The 19,970-nt window shown below is 40.6% G+C and overlaps 2 protein-coding genes across 2 annotated transcripts; both read right to left on the bottom strand.

Annotated features, from left to right (window-relative positions):
• Positions 1-374: 374 nt before the first annotated feature.
• On the bottom strand, positions 375-8,991 carry LOC117463335 (mitochondrial inner membrane protein OXA1L-like). Its single transcript, XM_034105526.1, has 11 exons — positions 8,842-8,991; positions 6,460-6,594; positions 5,819-5,908; positions 5,435-5,732; positions 4,863-5,006; positions 4,663-4,748; positions 2,014-2,178; positions 1,808-1,912; positions 1,558-1,720; positions 1,362-1,442; positions 375-616 (listed from the first exon to the last, which is right to left on the bottom strand). Exons 1-11 carry the CDS (start codon positions 8,950-8,952, stop codon positions 492-494), a joined length of 1,503 nt encoding a protein of 500 aa, XP_033961417.1. The 5' UTR covers positions 8,953-8,991; the 3' UTR covers positions 375-491.
• Positions 8,992-15,304: 6,313 nt separating this feature from the next.
• On the bottom strand, positions 15,305-19,909 carry LOC117463857 (uncharacterized). Its single transcript, XM_034106340.1, has 12 exons — positions 19,821-19,909; positions 19,631-19,732; positions 19,449-19,551; positions 19,225-19,346; positions 19,002-19,072; positions 18,797-18,922; positions 18,543-18,638; positions 18,292-18,423; positions 18,077-18,205; positions 17,953-17,990; positions 17,566-17,606; positions 15,305-17,479 (listed from the first exon to the last, which is right to left on the bottom strand). Exons 2-12 carry the CDS (start codon positions 19,683-19,685, stop codon positions 15,900-15,902), a joined length of 2,493 nt encoding a protein of 830 aa, XP_033962231.1. The 5' UTR covers positions 19,686-19,732; positions 19,821-19,909; the 3' UTR covers positions 15,305-15,899.
• Between the last annotated feature and the right edge of the window lie 61 nt (positions 19,910-19,970).

Here is a 19,970-nt window from a genome sequence, read left to right on the forward strand (position 1 = left end):
GTACTCTACTGAAGCATAACTACTGAAGACTTCTGACGTACAACTACTTTACTGTATTTCCAAACTCTACTCTACAAGGCTACTATAAAGTATATCGTACATTCTCGGATTTAAAATATTTAGTATAATTTCTACATTATGCTAGAATCAAGACAAACAGAGCACTTCACATTTTTAAATTAATTAAAACACATGAAATACATATTTGCAAAAATGACTGATTTCCAGACTTGACATTTTTGGAAATGTAATCATTCAATCAAGTCAGATAACTTCATGAAAGGAGACAATGGTAAGAGGCGCTGATCAATTAACTGATTGGTCGACAGCTCTACTATTGTGTACTCAGAAATCACAACAATACACACCAAAAATGTTGTTTTGAGGCATATTTCACATTTAATTAGAATAATACATAATGACAACCCTTTCCTCCCACACTGTCCTCTTGTCCATACATAAATATTTACAAAAATCATCATCAGTCTGATCTATTCAACAGTGTCCTTCCATGGCTTTTCCGCCTTGCCAGCTGGCTTTGCTTTAGCTGACGCTGCGGCTACGGGGGGGGTCGGCTGCTGCAGAGGATTGTGGTGAAAAGTCTGCCTCAGTGGACCTGCAGAGAAACATAAAGAGAAGACGTATACAAATATTGAGTTTCAGACCACACAGAAAGTGCCAAAGCCTTGACACCAGACACAATCATGCTCCTAGATCCTTGTAGCCTGCATCTATCAATTGTTTTCTTAAATACTTAATTGGTCAACAAAATGTCAGTAAATATTGTTCAATCAAATGTCTAATTTTGTCCGTCCTACAGTCCAAAAACACAAAATATTAATTGCACCGTCATGAAAACTGGAATGTCTACTTAGTTGCAATCAGTTCAGGCCTTAACCTATACGCACAAATGAATATCCACCAAGATTTGTTTACATTTTAAGTATATTTCAAGTTATGGATTCATTTTCTCACACTATTTGCTCTTTTTGAGGCCCATAATCCCATTAATGTCAGAGTTACTTCTTTATTATATTATTTTGTTTCTGTCTTATTGTTGTAATACCAATGTATGGCCACAAGGGGGAGCACATCTGCCGTTTCTACATCAAAACCACTTCATTTTGTTGTGCACATTATTGAATAACAGCATTTAAATAAGCAGACTATTGATTTGTCAGGGCTAATAATCCAACAGGATATTATGTCATTACAGTTATTCAGTGTTATACAACTTTATTCTTCATGTATGTCAATTATGATGCACTTTTACATACACATCATATATCATCATATCATTCAAGCCACATTATATCATATGCAAATGTACTTTTCCACCTGCACACCTTGGACATACTGACCTTTAGAAGCGATCTCCAGATGATTATTGATTCTTCTTTCCCTTTCTGACAGCTGCTGGGCCAGTTGAGCGTTATTCCAGCCTGGAAACCAAACCAAAGTTACACCATGGACACAACTTAATAATTGACTTATTCTACTAAAACAAAAATGAATCCATCAAATGCAATCAGTTGGATGTAGAGTTTAGATACCAACCCTTCTTGAGGCTTGCGATTAAACCCTCATTTTGGGGCACGGCTGAGGTTGGGTGCTCGATCCTTGCCGGGATCATTAACTTCTCTCTGACCAATGGGTGTCTGAGCAGGACGACTTGACCCAGAGAGAAGCAGTTGGAGGTCAGCCAGTAGGTGAACACCGCCTGAGGTTTGGTAGAGGAGAAAAGGATCGGTATTAAACGGCTGCGGCGTATGATGTAAGGTGAAGTTAAAACAATAAGCTGACTGACCGTGGGGAAGTTGATAGTGAAAGGAAGGATGACAAAAGGCATGATCCTGAACACAGTCTTCATGGTTCTCAGGTTGGGGTTGTCGACACCGGACTCAGCACCAAGCTAAAACAGACAAAGCAGTGAATAAAACAACATAATCCTGTTGATATGACTTTTCAGTTATCTTTCTTTCTTTACGGCAAGTTAGGTCAAAGCCCGCTGACCTCCAGGATGAAGAACATGGTTCCTGTGACGATTACAGGGAGGATGTAAAAAGGGTCTGCTGCCGTCAGGTCGGGGAACCAGAGCAGGCCTCCGCTCTGCATGCTGGGCACCGGCAGTTCAGACATCTTCCTCAGTGCGATGAAGAAGGAGATGAAGACTGGGGCCTGGAGGAACACATGAGGGATTTATCCTGACAGCACATGAACTGCAAAACTGTAATCATACACAAATATTGTTGCTATTTCTAATTTTTGTAAACTCTTTTTAATGCACACGTTGAAGGAAGATGCTGAATTACATTTCACTGGATGCCTTATAAGGCTTATATGGTTATATGTGGCAAACTAAATGGATTCATACTAAACGGAGAAATATTAAAGAGGACCTATCATGCAAAATGCACTTTTTGATGTCTTTTATATATAAACATGTGTCCCCGGTGTGTCAGGGAAATCACGCAGCAACAGAAAATAAAACCCTCTCTCTTTTCCTCCGTACCCAAATCTCTAAAAACGAGGGTACAACGAGCGGATACAGATTTGGTCCGATATGACGTAATATCTGAAATGCGGACCCACAGCCCAATCAGAAAGTTGCTATCAGAAACAATGCCCGACTGTTTTGGACGTAATATGGTCGGTGTTTACATTAGCATCGCTAACACTCAGAGCTAACCTGTACTGGAGAGCATGTGTGTTAGCAGGAAATACAAAAGGAACTCACCTTGTGGTATAACCGGCAAGAGAGAAAGCCTTTGAGCTCCAGACTGTTTCAGAAATAATCCTTGATAATCCATGATATGGCATTTCATCACCGCAGTATTTAGTTTAGACAGTAGCTGCCGGGTCCTGCATGAGCTCAGCCCCCTCCTTTTTTATTTTGAATACATTTTTTTTTTTTAAAGCTTTATACCCCAAATCAGCACTTTTGAAACAGGAAGTGAAACAGAGGGATATGAGGCTAGAATGGGTGATCTGTTTGGTATTTTGAGCAAAACACTTCATAGACATGTTTTTTTATCTATTTTTATATATCTGCGACCTATGCTATTGCCTACAAATAGCATGATAGGTGACCTTTAAGCCATATCATCAATATTTTTACAAATATGAAGGTGACACACAGTTATGTGAACAACAAGTCTTCGTCTAAATGCAATTTTCTTTCCACAAAAGTAAACTGAATAGAAATACAGACGTGAAAATGATGTCTGCTTTGACAAATTATACATACTTTATATATATGGATATAACCAGGATAAAGACATTAATTCCTTCCAAATCAGGCTTCAGATCCAACCAGAGCACAGAGACGGCCCTTATTAAAATAACCAATGACCTCCTCATAGCCGCCGATTCAGGCCTCGTCAGCATCCTCATCCTCCTGGACATCTCCGCCGCATTCGACACAGTCTCCCACACTATCCTACTCAACCGCCTATCCGTCTACCTTTGCCTCTCTGGTACAGCCCTCTCCTGGTTCCATTCCTACCTCTCCAACAGGCAACAGTTTGTGACCATCGGAAAATACAGCTCTCCCCCAGCCCCTGTGAACCAAGGTGTGCCGCAAGGTTCAGTGCTCGGCCCCCTTCTATTCAACATCTACATGCTGCCCCTCGGTGAAATCATCCGCCGACATGGTCTCAACTTTCACTCCTATGCCGACGACACCCAACTCTACATCAGTACCAATCCATCATCCCAGCTACCCCCACTGTCACTTGTCAACTGCCTCAGCAACATCCAAGCCTGGATGTCAAAAAATCTACTTAAACTCAACAATAACAAAACAGAGCTCATGGTTGTGGCCCCAAAAACACTGCTCCGGAAGGTTGGAGATCTGCTCCTCACCATCGATGGCGGCTCCATCCACCCTTCCCCCTGAGGTTCGCAGCCTGGGCGTCACTCTGGACTCTAGCCTCACCTTCAACTCCCACATCAGGTCTACTGTCAAAACTGCTTTCTTTCACCTACGAAACATCTCCAGACTCCGGCCCTCTCTCCCCGACCCCGTTGCAGAAACATTAATTCATACCTTCATCTCCTCTCGTCTGGACTACTGCAATGGAGTTCTGTTCGGGGTCACCAGCAAAGCCCTGGACAGGCTCCAGTACGTCCAGAACTCTGCAGCCAGGCTCCTCACCCACACTAAGCCCTGGCAACACATCACCCCTACCCTCATCCACCTTCACTGGCTCCCGGTCAAGTCACGCATCCAGTACAAACTCCTCCTGCTAACCTACAAATCTCTCCACTCCCTAGCCCCTCCATATATCTCTGACCTCCTTCAGCCCTACACCCCCTCTCGTCACCTGCGGTCCTCTGACAAAGGGCTGCTCTCCATCCAGCGCTCCAAGCTGAAAACATTTGGCAACAGAGCCTTCAGTGTCGCAGCCCCCACCCTCTGGAATTCTCTGCCCTCTGCAATCAGGAATGCAGACACTCTGGACACCTTCAAAAAACACCTCAAACACCATCTGTTCACTCAGGCCTTTGGCCTCAACTAATTTACAGTCACTTATTTCCTGCTATTGCTCTGTATGTTTATTATTACCTTTTGTTTTGTTACTTCCCATTGTAAAGCGTCCTTGGGTTTCGTGAAAGGCGCTATATAAATTGAAATTATTATTATTATTATTATTAACTGACCTGAATCAAAGGTACCAGGAATCCACGGAGAGGGTTGACATCGTGCTTCTTCTGGAACAAGTTCAGGTCAGAGTAGGCCTTGGCAACTGTAACAGCAAACAACAGGTCATGACGAAGCTAAAACCAGATTTTGTTCTACATGCGCAAACTAATAAATAAAAAACATCTCTATTGTGACTTAAAAGAAGAAGATGTTTTACAGTCAAATTTGTTTCCACTGCTTTTGGCCTCGCTCATCCTGGTATTCAGTTTGGTCAGCTCGGGCAGAACATTGTTCAGCTTGGCCGCCTCCCTCTGGCCCTTCACGATGACCGGGAACACGGCCAGACGAGCAAACACCGTTCCTAAAGGAGAGGGAGGGATAACAGGAAGAAGAGGATGGTAAGAAAGGACACAGGAAATACAGTGGACGTACTTACCGCAGCATCAGGTCTAAAACCACCAGACTCAGGGACAGGTTCATCCCACAGGCCATAAGACTATTAAACACCTGAACTTCTGAAACAACATCCATAACATTCATCCGTCTGCAACTCATATATATCAATATTCCAATTACTGTATATAGACTATTCTGCACTGTTTATATTATACTTTATGTACCTGTACTATTGTATCTGTCTTATTGTGTTGCACTGTTGGAGGAGCCTGTGACCTACGGTTGTCATTGTCATAACTACGCTGTAGCTATGCACACATGACAATAAAAGCCTTGAAGCCTTGAAAGACGCAGTTTGAATCGCTTGAGTGACTGATTGTTAGTGTTGCTCACCTACGACGATGGCCCCCCACCAGGGCAAACCGACATCCATGTGAGCAAACTCTAGCAGGTTCTGGACCAGCCCCACCGGGGTGTAGGAGCCCAATCCCAGCTCCACTAATCTGGGTTCTGCCGCCACCGCCTGCAGGACCTCAGCTGCAGTCGGCGCGACATCAGCCAGCTGCTCAGTGAACGACTGCGATAAAACAACGGCAGAGTCAGCGGACAGAAGCTCAGAGGAGGAATCCAACACTGGAGGAGGAGATGTGTTGACCAATGGTGCCGCCGTGGAAACAGTTTCAACCAGGATCTGAAAATAACAATTAAAATGCAATCAGATCAAGTTAGAAGGTGACTAAAGGCCTTAGATCTGACTTCACATGTCGTCTCAGCTACCTGTTCTGTGATTGGTTGTGTGATGAGGGGGGAGGACTGCAGGACACGAAGGGCTTCAGAAGTTGCCGTGGTTACATCCTCGGGCAGGATCTGGTGATAATATTAAAAACAAGGTACGATTTCAAGCAGCTGTTCAATTTGAGGATTTGTTGCATTTTGAAATCTCAGTCAGACCACAAACATATTTTTATAATTGATAGACCTCAATAATTTCAATATAGAATCACTGTAAACACGGAAGGCTTCAGTGCAACAAAAGAAAATGGCTGAACAAAAACTGATTATAAATATGAAGTGCTCAGGTGTCCAGTGTGTGAGCAATGATGTGTCTAAATTAATAAAAACATGCTAAAGAAGGTGGAAACTGCTAAATTCAAAATACAGAACTCGAGCCTTTGGTCAATTTCAAAATGTACTTAATATTTCCCTGTACACAACAGGGTAATAAAAATAGACCCATATTGTAAATTCTGGTTATTCCTCCAGACAAGCCATCTCTATATATCCGAATGTGTTATTAACTCTGTGGTTAAAAAACGAATATAATACTATTTCCTTTTGCTTTCGACTGAGGATGAGTTTGATGTTAGTGATGTGCAGCCGTTTCTGATTGACAGATACTTCACCATGTGCCGTCTCACCTGTGAGCTGTTGTGTCTGACGGCCACAGCGTTCACCCAGAGGAACTTCCTGTTCTGTGTGCGGCCCAGCAGAGTCCTGGCAGCAGGACTGCGGCTCTCAAACACTGTGTGCAGATGGGACTTCTGGAGCAACCGCTGAGTAGAAGAGAAGGGCAGTGTCAGCCACATACACATTAATAAACTACTACAACTACTACAACCTGATGACACATATGAGGGCTCTGTCATATCATCACTTGGATTCAATCGCTAACGCTACCTGGATACATTGTGATTAATGCAGAAAAATCTAACGATAATTTGACACAAAATTGAAAAGACATGTTTTGAAGAACCATTATTCCTTTAGGTTATGAATGTATGCATTGTGGGTCTGATGAAGCTAGCAATGGGTTCTGAGAAGTGGTTCTTGCATTACCCAAATCAACTAATTACAAAACAACCTCCAAGACGTTATGATCCACCCCTCTTGAACTTCTTTGCAAATCCAGGGGAGGGTAGCGATGTACTGTATTGACCTTTATGGTGCATTTTGAACAACAAACTAAACATTATATACAAAAGAAGGTGTAATGATAATGCAATAACAATAATGATTAGTTTGGGGTTTAAACCTGCAAACTACAGATACATTTGAAATGTATATATTAAGGTGACCTGATCCATAGAAGAACCAGATATGAATGCTTAGTGTAACAAAACCTTAATTGTGAATCTGTAAATCACCTTTTCCTTTAAGCTTTTTATTTTATTTTGAATTATTGCATCATTAATAAGCACTAGTGTCTTTGCAGTATATTTTCCTTCATTTCGTCAATAATTATTTGTTTTAAGTGCTTTGTGAATTAAGAATACTGATTGTGTATACTGATCCTCTTTCTTCGGGCAATAATGAATTAAAACGGATGTTTTTACACCATAAGATGAGTTTAACATTCATGCGAGCCATGCGATCAAGATCATATGTTCACAATGAAGGATTTACACTTTGAGAAATTGATTAAATGATCTGGGCCCAGGAGTTCAAAACTTTTAATCCTTATCTGATCAGATCAGATTTGGATTTTGGGGAGTTCAAAACCAAAAAACAGGATAAGGATCACTTTGATATCCGATCAGATCAGGAAATCCAATCCAAGCTTTAATCTGGATCAAATCTTCAAAACGGGTAGTTCAAACCGACAACACAGGATTGGGATCAGTTTGATCCCAAAAAACTGGATTATCCTGATCCCACCAGAGGGGTGAATTTCCAGTGGATTATCAAAGCAAAATGTACTGTACCATTTATTTTAAAATATGTTTCAATTTAAAAATTAGATGGCAACCTTTGCTAACTGAAATAATACACAATTTTTAGCCTTCATGGGAAATACATTTTATTTTTCCATTTTTTGCTCACATTTGTGGTGGCCTATTTTGTTTTCAACCAAATGTTGATGACATAAATGTTTATGCTCATAAAAGTATCACAACAAAGATCACAAATGCAATTTAGATTAAATAAAAAATATCTTCAACAAAAAAAAAGTCCATCATCTATCATCACCTTTCAAAAGTAATTGCGGACAATAGATGTCTCTGCAATGTGGTCTCTTGTCTTCCTTGTATTATATTTCATATCCACTAGATGGAGATCGGTAGGATTAAAGCACTGATATTCAGGATCTAGTCATCTTGAAAAATCGTAATCTGGATCAGGGTGATCCTATCCTGAATTGCTTTGAACTCCAGGGACAACATTTGGCCGACTTGTCTGATCCTGGATCACACAAAATGGGATTTCAAAATCTGATCGGATCTGATTGAGATTAAAAGTGTTGAACTCCTGGGCCCTGAGCATTAAGATTAACTCTATGATGATTACCTATTATAAAGTATACATCTCAATGACCTCTAGTGGCCTTTGGCTGATTCCTACAGGTCAGGACACATCAGCTGGGTATGAACTATACGTTTTAGATTCCGTTTTCAATATTAGAACATAGTTATACTAAATGTGGAGCATTAGCATCAGCATCAGTACTTTAGCAGCATTGTTGTGCTAGTTGTTGACAAAGCTAACGGCTGCTAACAGAGCCCTGCTAGCATATACTTACATATTAACGTCAATAAACTCCTGCTGGACCTACACAAGTATTATTGTAATTTTAGCAACCCTGCATACGTTGTTCTTGGTAAAAGCCTGGTGCATTTGCATGAAATATAAGAGATACTGTCTTCACTAGAGAGGCTGTCAGTGTCAAAGTCACACAGAAGACATTGGTAACTGTGCAGAGGATGCTAACCGGCTAGCTAGTTAGCCGGGGAAAGTCTCTGTTTGTGACTTTGTTTCAGAAGCAGGGATGAAGTACCACGTGTGAAACTGTAAACAACACTTACGTGGTTCCATATGTCTGAAGGGGGAGGGCTGCCCCGGCTCGGTTTTCCACTCTGTCTCAGGAAACATCTCGCTAAACAAGCCGGAGTAACCCCGCTCCTGATGGCAGCCATGCTGGAGGAAAAGAGAAGCTGCTACGGCAAGCCGGGGGACTCAATTCTCCCGGCGCGCAGCTACACGCTTCGCCCGTGTTTGTTTATAAAAAAATATATTTTAATATCAATAATACGTAATTATATTCCTTGTACACAAACAAAAAACTAAACAAAAATACTTTACTAAATCAACAAAACTAACAGTAAGGTTTAAGAAAAAGTGTGAAAAATGTGAAGAAGAATAAAAGAGTGTTCAATATCATATGATCTCGGGTGAGAAACAGTATTGTTACAAGATTCTGCCCCAAAAACAATGAATATTGGGAGAAAGATATTTATTGTATTACAGTATAATCAATAAAATATTATTTACATATTGTCTTTTGCATGTCTATTGGCTTTAATCGATCCCTCTTCAGTTGAACTTCCTGAAGTTTTTCTTTTGATTTGTTTCCCTGTCAAACCACAACGTCTTCTATGATTTTAGTAAATGTTGTATAAATATGGGACAATATGAGGGAATATCTGCAGCATCACAACCTGTAACTTTCCACAAAAACAGTGCATGTACAAGCATGATGTCTTTCACATATCTCTTTTATTTGTTTAAATAATCAGCCATTCCTACAAATGTCACAAAGGACTACAATAGTTTGGTTGAAAAAAGCATCTAAGACATTTGTCAGAGGGCATTGCAGCAATAGTTTACAACTGTAATCGGCAAAAGACGTTATTGATTTAAGATAGTACTTAACAGGAAAATAGGAAAACAAACACAAATAAAATACTATTGATACATGGATTTATATTTATGAGAAATGTATGAGAATGTTTTGTTCTTTAGATTTAACACTTAGTGCCATCTATTCATAAATCTCTGAAGAAGTAAACACATTCAAAACAAAACCTATAGGACAGAGAATTGTAGCAAAAGAAAAACATTGTATGATCATTGAGTCTCAGTGAGATTCGAATACACTGTGAAATAGTGCCTTTACATTTCTATTAATTTCCCTTCTGCTTGTTATTATAATCTGTTGCACTTAATCACACTGAACAATGAACAAAGCATTTAGTCTCAATCCGACTCTGAAGTCTGGTCTGGATATTTCCACGGGTTAAAAATCCACAAAGTTGTTTTCTTTTGTTTTCCATTTCCGTTTTTCTTCTGTTGGGCATGATGGCCTCTACTTTTACTCTCTTCCTCACCTATTTCTTCCATTGCATGTTGATGTTCAGCAGCCTGCTCTTGTGTGTCAGAGACTTTTGGCTTTCTTTCTGCATTTGAATTGATTGCACTGGTTGTCACATTCCCTTTGAATGAACTTCTTGTGTCTCTTGGTCCCTTGTTTCTGTGGCTCACTCAGCTTCATATCGGAAAAATTATCCGACAAGCGCTCCTGCTGTGCGGGTTTCTCACTGGTCTTTATTCGAATGATCTTTGTCTCAATACTTCTTTCTGTACCAAAGCGGGTTTATTTACATATACTTTCCCTCCTCTGTGCATCTCTGCTCTCGTCTTGTTTTTTAAAATGACCATGTTTTGCTCGCCTACCTTTTCCAGATTCTTTCATTCCTGCATTTCCTCTCATGTCATCCTCATCATCAATATTTACTTTCCCCTCATCCCTCGGTTTTTCTGCACTTAAGTCATTTCCTTCCTCCTTAGACTCTACATTAGAGATGTCAGGTGATCGCCCTGCTTTTCAAGACTTAACTCTGGCTTTGTCTTTAATCCCTCTTCCTTCATCTCTGTTGATGAAAGCAGTGGCTGCAGGGTCTTTGCCCTCTTCTGCTGTCCCCTCGTCCTCCTCTCTCTCTCTCTCCTCTCAGCTGGACTCTGGTCCTGGGTCTCACAGGTAGGTCTGAAGACCTGAGTACCTGCAGCAGACACTGGAAGAAAAGTGTGAATTCGTTTAGGTAAGAAATGTGAACACTGCACATCAGTGAGCATAACGAACATGTTTGCCATCTTACCTTTCTCTTTTCTGTAAAACAGAAGATAAGCGCTGCTGGATCTAGTGAGAGGAATGTGGAAGAAAGTATGGTCATTTTCAAATTAAAATATATGGCTTGTGTTTTATACAGGGGCTTTCTGTTAAAAATGTGTTTATTTGAGGTTATTATCTTTAGGCAGATACTGAACAAATAAAATATGTATATAAAATAAAATATGAACTAAGCACAAAAAGTAAGGAAATTGTGTCTGGTAGATTATTGCAAACTGAAGGCAGTGACAGTGACAAAGCGGGCGTCCCAAGGAGACCCTTTCCTCATCCTGTCAGCACTTGGGAACCGTAGGCAGTCTTCTACAGATTTGCAGTCGAGGTTTGCAAATCTTGACGGCTCTCTGCCCAGACAATCCAGAACAGATTGCACGCAGCCAATCTCCGGTCTGATAGGGCAGCCAGGAGGCCTGCCATGACTGCCCTTAAATTAATAAATTGTTAAATTGCCAATATTTGTATTTTATTTCACTTCAATCATCCAATCCACCAATCAAGACTCATCAGAAAACAAAAGCTGTTGGCATTGGCAGAGAAGATTTGTCACATTTTTCATGGCCGCAACCCACACACTCAGCTCTGCTGCTCATCCCACAAATGCATGTTCGTCACAAATGTGGCGAAAGGTAAATAAACAGGCTTTCCAACGGTATACGATTTATTCCCAAGAAGCAACATAGAAATCTTCTACCAAACACACATTTCTTACTTTTTGTGCGATGTTTATAAAAGGAGTGCATTGGTGCATGCATGTCTCATGGATACATGTCTGTGCGTGGACATATCTGTAGATATTGGGAGAGACACTTGATATTCGTAAATTGAATTGCTTTTTTATAGTTTTCACCCATCAGTAAGGGTGGAAATATGACAAATTGGGTTTGAGAGTGGGAGCAAAAATCTAACTTACTTCTCAACTTTATCCGACTGGAATGGCTGGGAGTGAAGCTGTTGATAAAAACAAGAAACAAATATAAAATGATGAATTTGGTGTTTCAGACCGTTATATGCAAGGCTTGATAACACTTGAGTCAAAGTGATCACTCTTACCTCTGTGACACTCTTATCATTGAAGCTGTACCATCTCCCATCGTCCTCAGGTCTGATTGTGGCACTGTAATATCCACTTCTGAGATCTCCAGAATGTTCCACCATCGCATACAGTTCATAGGGCTGATTCTGATCACCAGTGGAAAACATGGCAGACATGAGAATCAGAAATGAAATATGTCAAGGCCGAAAAAATAAAATATACTATAAACATACGTCTGGTATCTGCAGGGTGCAGGGAACGTCCACAGTGCAGTTGATTTTGACATATGTTATGCAAAGGTAGTCAAACTCAAACCTCTTCAGCGGCAGCATCAAAGCCTCTGGATGATGCTTTATTACACATTTCTAAAGAAACAGGTCCCCAGCATGTATTATAATGCAGTTATAACACCTTTCTGTACACTTTCAATGTAAGGTGAGTTCATGTACACATTACTCACAGTAGTGGCATCAGACCGGGCATCACACTCGTCGCAGTACATCTGGTTTTCTCCGTTTAAATGTGAAGCTCTGAAAAACTCCTCAATGCCTTTCTCCTAACAACAAGCACTCGTGTCATTTGCGTCTGAAATCAGCTCCGTTACAGGTATTCTGATCAGCCGAATCTATTCTCATAGAGTTTTTGATAGATCCCAAATATTCATATTATCTGTGCTTTACTCCTGCTTTTAATCCTCTAGGGCCAGGCTGATGGGAAATTGCATATTAAGTTAATATCCTGGTGAGAGGAAAATGCTGTGAAGTTTGCAGGTTGTCACATTCTTACCACGTTAAAGTTTTGACTGTCCACCAATGCAAGAGGAAGATGCCAACATCCCTCATCAGTGCTCGTCTCCGTACCGCATGCAGAACATATGGTCTTGTGTGTCAACAGTCCATGAAAGAGCTGAAAGCACAACAATGCAGACACGGAAACAAGTATTTTCGAATACATATACAAAATCCCTTCAATACAAAATGATCTTCACCTGCGATGCATCAGGACTGGTCAGAGCTAAAATATTCTCAAAGTACTCAGCAGCATCCTGGCTTACATGCACTGAGGGGGGAAGGAGCAGATATTTGTGTTTTTTTGTTTTGTATTTTCAAAATAAGCAATGAAAGGACCTTAAATAGTAGTTTGGTCCACACAGGTGGCTTCCTCAAAGGTTCTGTGTCTCTACTGCACTGTACCGTCTTGGAAGCCCAGCTTCTTGGTGATGTCTTTGGTTTTTGCTGTGCGACTTTTTAAGTCACCAAACAGGGATTCAAGTTGAAGATCAATATGCTCAGTATTTTCACTGGGGAGCCTGCACAAAGTTAAGAAATATCGGTGAAGAGATACAAAAGTGAATTTTATAATCTCAATACTGTTGAAATGCATTATACGGCATGAAGTTGACTTTGTAACAAACCCTTCCACAGCTTCTCTGAAGTCTTTGGTCATGAAAAGCACCTGCAGCACACTGTTCAGGTAATATGTCGACCCTTGGTTTTCCAAGCCATGGTACTTAATGGCTGTTGGAGGAAATTGTAAATTAGACTATGCGTGGAAATGGTAAGTCTATAAACAAACAGCACATAGCCTTTATCTTACCAGGAGGGGACCGCATGTTGGAGACACTCTCTACAGGCGAAGTGTGTCTAGATGTTCTTATTCCTGCATGTCTCCTCTCAGCTGGACTCTGGTCCTGCGTCTCCCAGGTAGAGAGTGGAGAGCCTCCAGGAGTAGACTCCTCTCTGAAGTCCTGAGTACCTGCAGCAGGCACTGGAAGAAAAGTGTAAATGAGTTTAGGTAGAAATCTGAACAGTGCGCATCAGTGAGCATAATGAACATGTTTGCCATCTTACCTTTCTCCGCAATGGAGCGAGGTTAAGTTTCGATTGCATGATAAAGCCCAGCGCAACACCTTCATCACACATGTTGCCACTTGTTTGTACCATTTTCAGGCGATTTGTAATCTGTTCTAGAAAAACGATGTGTCTTTTTATATTTGTGGAGTTAGGTGGTCCGCGAGTGTTTTTTTATTGGTTAAGTGGTCCTTGGAATGAAAACGTTTGAGAACCCCTGCCCTAGACGCATCAAACTGCCTCTGCCAGCTTGCCTTCTTCCCATAGTGCATCCTGGTGCCATGTCTTCCCCAGGTAAGCGATGTACACGCACCCGGCCATCCACATGATCTAAAGAAAACGTGATTCATCAGACCAGGTCACATTCTTCCATTGCTCCGAGGTCCAGTTCTGATGCTCACGTGTCCATTGTTGGCTCTTTCCGCAGTGGACAAAGGTCAACATGGGCACCCGACACAACAAACTGCTAGCACTGCGTGTTCTGACACCTTTCTAACAGAACCAGCATTAACTGTTTCATCAATTTGAGCTCCAGTAGCTCTTCTGTTGGATCGGACCACATGGCCAGGCTTCCCTCCCAACGTGCATCAATGAGCCTGGGCCGCCCATGACCCTGTTGCCGGTCCTTGGACCTGGACCTGGTAGTGGTCACACTGCTGACCGGGAACACCCCACAAGAGCTGCAGTTTTGGAGATGCTCTGACCCATTCGTCTAGCCATCACAATGTGGCCCTTGTCAAAGTCGCTCACATCCTTACGCTTGCCCATTTCCCCTGTTTCCAACACATCAACTTTGAAGACAAAGTGTTCACTTGCTGCCTAACATATCCCAGCAACTTACAGGTGCCATTGTAACAAGATAATCACTGTTCTTCACATCATGTCTGTGGTCATAATGTTATGGCTGATCGGTGTACATTATGCTATATTTCCTTATATTAGCAGGCGAGCTACTGCCCCCAACAGGTGAACAAACAGAATGCATTACTTTGAGCTAATATAGTTCTTCTAGTTAAAAAGCATGGACACAAAACTCTGTAAAACTACAAAATAAACCACATAGAATTAGCCAGGTGCTAAACAACCAAAATAACTGGTTATTATTTGCTCGTTTATCCGTCGTTATTCATGTGTTCACGCTGTTCCTTGGACCTTCACTTCTGGTAAAAAAATCCTTCAAAATGAGAGCTTTATTTTACGAAAATACAATTATTTCTATAAAAGGTAAGACATTTTAAAGGTAATTTAAAATCAATATCATATTATCTATGTATTATATTTTGCATGTCTGTTGGCTTAAATAGACCCCTCTTCTGTTGACCTTCCTGAAGTTTTCTTTTGTTTTGTTTCCCTGTTAAAGAAGAAAATAAAGTGATTTTACTCAATTGTCTTATAAATGTCAAGCCTGTATGGGACAATATGAGGGAATCTCTGCAGCATCATAACCTGTAACTTTCCACAAAAACAGTGCATGTACAAGCTTGTCTTTCACATGTTTTATTTGTTTAAATCATCAGCAATTCCTACAAATTGACATTTGAATTGTATTTCTTCATAGAATCTCTTGTCTGTAAACACATTAGATATTACATTGATTGCCATTTTCGCTGAACAATAAAAAAAAAATGAAATAAAGATGACTATTTCTGTCAAAGCATAATTTGTACATTTGGGGAAATTGAGAAGAGCAACAAAAACACATTTTAAATGAAACATAACGTGTGTTATCTTGGTTTTCCTTTTCTTTAGTTAAATGGGTTTATTTTATATTACAGATTTCAACTAAATCAGTCCTTTGATCTAAAACAATCCTCTTTATTATTTAATTGTTTTATCATGATCCAAAACAAGAAAAATAAACCACACTAAACAACCAAAACGTTCTACCATCAGACACTTAAACTAAAACATCTACTTTATTAAAGCACTTCCCATTCTGTCTGATTGCTAACTATTTGTGATTCGACTGCAATATTGTGATTATCAATAAGCATCAATAAAAAAACACAAACGAGTGGAGCACCTCAACGACGTGCACTCTTGTAAAATAACAACTTGAGTTTTCCTGCATGTTGTTTAATCTGACTCTGAAGTCTGGTCTGCATGTCCCCGCCCTTTCAGGCAAGAGGAAAACCACCCAAAAGTATGTTTCTTTTTCTTGCTTCCCTTTTTCTTCAGTGGGGAAGAGCTTCGCCGTAATTTGATTTTCTTCAAACCTTTTATTTTCTTTGCATGTTTTATTCCAACAGCTTGTTCTTGTGCCACAGACATGCCTTTGGTTCTGGAGTCCTTCAGATTTAATTGGCTTACTTTCTCTGGCAATGTGACCTCTGCATCTGTCTTTGGACCTGAGAGGTTTTCAGAATGCCCCCGATCATATTCTACACAACTACTAACGCGTGCGTGTGAAGTTCCTTCTCCAGCGTCTATCATGTTCCTCCTCTCACTTCTTTTTCCATCCCCACTATGGGTCTTCCTTATTTCCTCAACAGGGATTCTCTCGTGAAGATGAAGTGCTTTCTCTGAATCGAACCTTCCTTCCATTCTATCTCCATCTTGTGTTTCTGTCACATGAACATCTGTTTGTGTTGTTTGTGCAAAATGCTCTGAACTGCTCTGTCCAGCATCTGATCTTCGATAGATATGATCGTCTCGATCCTGACCGAAGTCTTGGTGTCTCTCTGATGTTTCTCTTCTTTGTGCTTGTTTACCACCCCCTCTCTCCAAGTCTCCCTTCACATCCATGTCCTCTCTCTGTTGCTCAGGGCTTTGATACAACCTGCTCATTTTAGATTGGCTCTGTTTACTATCACCAACTCTTTCATAGAAGAGGTCATATTTGGTCAAGAGCTTTCTTGTCCCTGATGTTCTTTCCTTGTCTTCATTATAATACCTTATAATAACAGGTTTGGGGACATCCTTTCCTTCAACTTCCTGTGTGCCCATCTCATCTTTATACATGTCTTGTTTAACATAATATAATTCTTCGTGGTACTGATGCTCTGGAAACCTGTTGGGGTAATCTATTCCTCTCCTTTCTGACTGTGCATCATCTTTTATCCATCCATCCTCATGACCTTCCACGGCCATTTGTTCCTCGTCTTTTTGCATGTCAACATTTTGAGGATGCGTGTTGCTGACTCCCTGTTTATAGTCGTGACATGACGTGTTGTGTATGTCATCGCCCTCCTGTGACTTCCTGTGGCTAACGTCATCTGGCCTTGCACTGTCCTCGCCCTGGTCGTCGACACTCTCTTCAAGTTCAGTTTCTCTGGATAAGATTTCTGTCTTTTTGCTCTGGTTTTCTGCCTCAGCAATACCTGTCATGGCTTCTTCATCTGAAGCTATCATGTCCCCCTTATCTCTCTGTTTTTCTGCATTGTCATCTTGAAGGTGATACCTCATGTCTTTCCTTTCCTCATTACACTCCTGGTGAATGTTTGGACTGTTATAACCTCCAATGGGCCGATCCTCTGAACTGGAGAGGTAAGATGATCGTCTCCACTCGTCATTGACATAGTTGCTAAATCCTGTTTCCAGATTGTTGCCGATGGAAACATCCACTGCATTGGTACAACCTGCTCCTGCCGTCTTCTCAACCCCATCCTGACACTGAGTAGACTCCTCTCTGGTGTCTTGAGTATCTGCAGCATGTACTGTTAAATAAATATAAAACTAAATTAGGCTAAGTACCAAGCAATATGAACAACAGTAACCATGAGGTACATGTTTGCTATCTTACCTTTCTTTTTCCTGTAAAACAGAAGATAAGCGCTGTCGGATCTAGAGAGAGAAATGTGGGGATAAAGGTCATTTTTAAATAGAGCAAGAAAATTGGCTTGTGTTTTATACAGGGTCTTTATGTTGTTCATTGATACTTTTAGACAATTAGACAATGTAAATATCATTTATTGTGATGTACATGTAGGGTCTCCGTATGAATAGATCTGTAGGTGTTGCAAAATACACATTAATATTGGTATATTATATTCATATTTACCATTCAGTAAAGATGGAGAATAACCTCGGTCAGCCATTACGGTTACAGTGCGGTGGAATACATTACTTATCCTGAAGGGGACTGTTCATGTACTAAATAATTGCAATGAAAAGAAAGACTAAAACTTACTTCTCAACCTGATCCAACTGGAATGGCTTGTAGTTGGCCTGTTGAGAACAAACATGAAATTATATTTATTTGTACTGTTATATGTAAGTCTTGATAACACTCGAGTTAAAGTGATCGCTCTTACCACTGTGACACATCTATCATTGAAGCTGTGCCATCTCCCATCATCCTCAGGTCTGATTGTGGCAATGTAATGTCCACTTCTGAGATCTCCAAAATGATCCACCATCGCATACAGTTCATAGGGCTGATTCTGATCATCAGTGGAAAACATGACAGACATGAGACTCAGGAATGAAATATGTCATGATGAAAAAGTTAAATATACTATAAACATACCTCTGGTATCTGCAGGGTGCAGGGAACGTCCACCGTGCAGTTGATTTTGACATATCTCATAGAATAGTAGTCAAACTCAAACCTCTTCAGCAGCAGCATCAAAACCTCTGGATGATGCTTTATTACACATTTCTGAAGAAACAGGTCCCCAGCATGTATTATAAATTATGCAGTTATAACACCGTGAACTCTGTATGTAGACTGTAATGTGATCTACATACATAAAAAAACATGTCGTTATTATTACTCACAGTAGTGGCATCAGACTTGTCATCACATTTCTCGCAGTACATCTGGTTTTCTCCATTGAGAGACGCTTCTCTGAAATACTTCTCAATGCCATTCACCTAAAAACAAGCACTCGTGTCATTTGCGTCTGAAGTTAAGTCTGTGACATCATTCCTTATCGGTTTAATGGGTTTGTGGTCTCAGGGAAGATGGCATATTAGGTTGATTCCACGCAACAGAAAAATGCTTTAAAGTGTGCAGGTTGTCAGGTTCTTACCACGCTAAAGTTCTGACCGCAGGAAGCCATCAATGCAAGAGGAAGATTCCAAAAGGGCCCAGCAGCACCAGTCTCGGTACCACATGATGAACATGTGGTCTTGTGTGTCAGCTGTCCGTGAAAAATCTGAAAGCATAAAAATACTTGTATTTGAAGTATTTTTCTTGTAATGTACAGATTCCAGTATCAGTGGTGAGTTCTTTACCTTCGATGCATCATCACTGGTCTTAGCTAAAATCTTCTCAAAGTACTCTGCAGCATCCTGCTGTTCATAAACTGAGGGGGAACAGAGCAGAAATCAGTGAGTATTTATTTTACAAAATAAAATGAGCTATTGATTTATATTCTTAGATATTGGATACTACACTGGATCAAATGTAGGTAGCCTCTTTAAAGGCTCTGTGTCTCTGTGTGGTATCATACTGTACCCTCGTTGATGCCCAGCTTCTTTGTGATCTTATAGGTGTACGCTGGATAACACTTTAAGTCACCAAACAGGGATTTAAGTTGAAGATCAATATGCTCAGTGTCAGGATGATCACTGGTGTACCTGCACACAGTTACAACACAGTGGTGATGAGATACGAAGCTGCACTGAATACCCCCTCAATACTGTTGCATTATATGGCATGAAGTTGACTTTGTAACACACCTTTCCACAGCTTCTCTGAAGTCTTTGGTCATAAAAAGCACCTGCAGCACACTGTTCAGGTAACATGTTGACCCTTGGTTTTCCAAGCCATGGTACTTAATGGCTGTTGGAGGAAAATGCAAATGACGCTATGAATGTACATTGTAAGTCTCTAAATAAACGGCACATAGCCTATATCTTACCAGGAGGGGACCACATGTTGGAGACAAACTGCCGACCGGATTTATATAAATCCATGTTGATTAGTTTTTGACGATCGTAGCCTATCACTCATACACTGCCAGCTGCAAATCATTTGACAATTAAGTGTTGACAATGAATCAAACACACCAGTTTCATAGAGGAACACAAAGCAGAACATAATGAGGCTACCTTCAGACATTCCCGCAGACCAAATGTTCATCTCTCCGTTTATCATCGACGTGTCTCTACGATGTCTCTCCGTAAAAAAACACTTTCTCTTTCTATTTCTAATAAAAATGTCCTGCTGCATTCAGGGTGTGTCGGACAAATGTTATTTTG

Source organism: Pseudochaenichthys georgianus, chromosome 18 (genome assembly GCF_902827115.2).
Source record: "Pseudochaenichthys georgianus chromosome 18, fPseGeo1.2, whole genome shotgun sequence".
NCBI lineage: Eukaryota > Metazoa > Chordata > Actinopteri > Perciformes > Channichthyidae > Pseudochaenichthys > Pseudochaenichthys georgianus.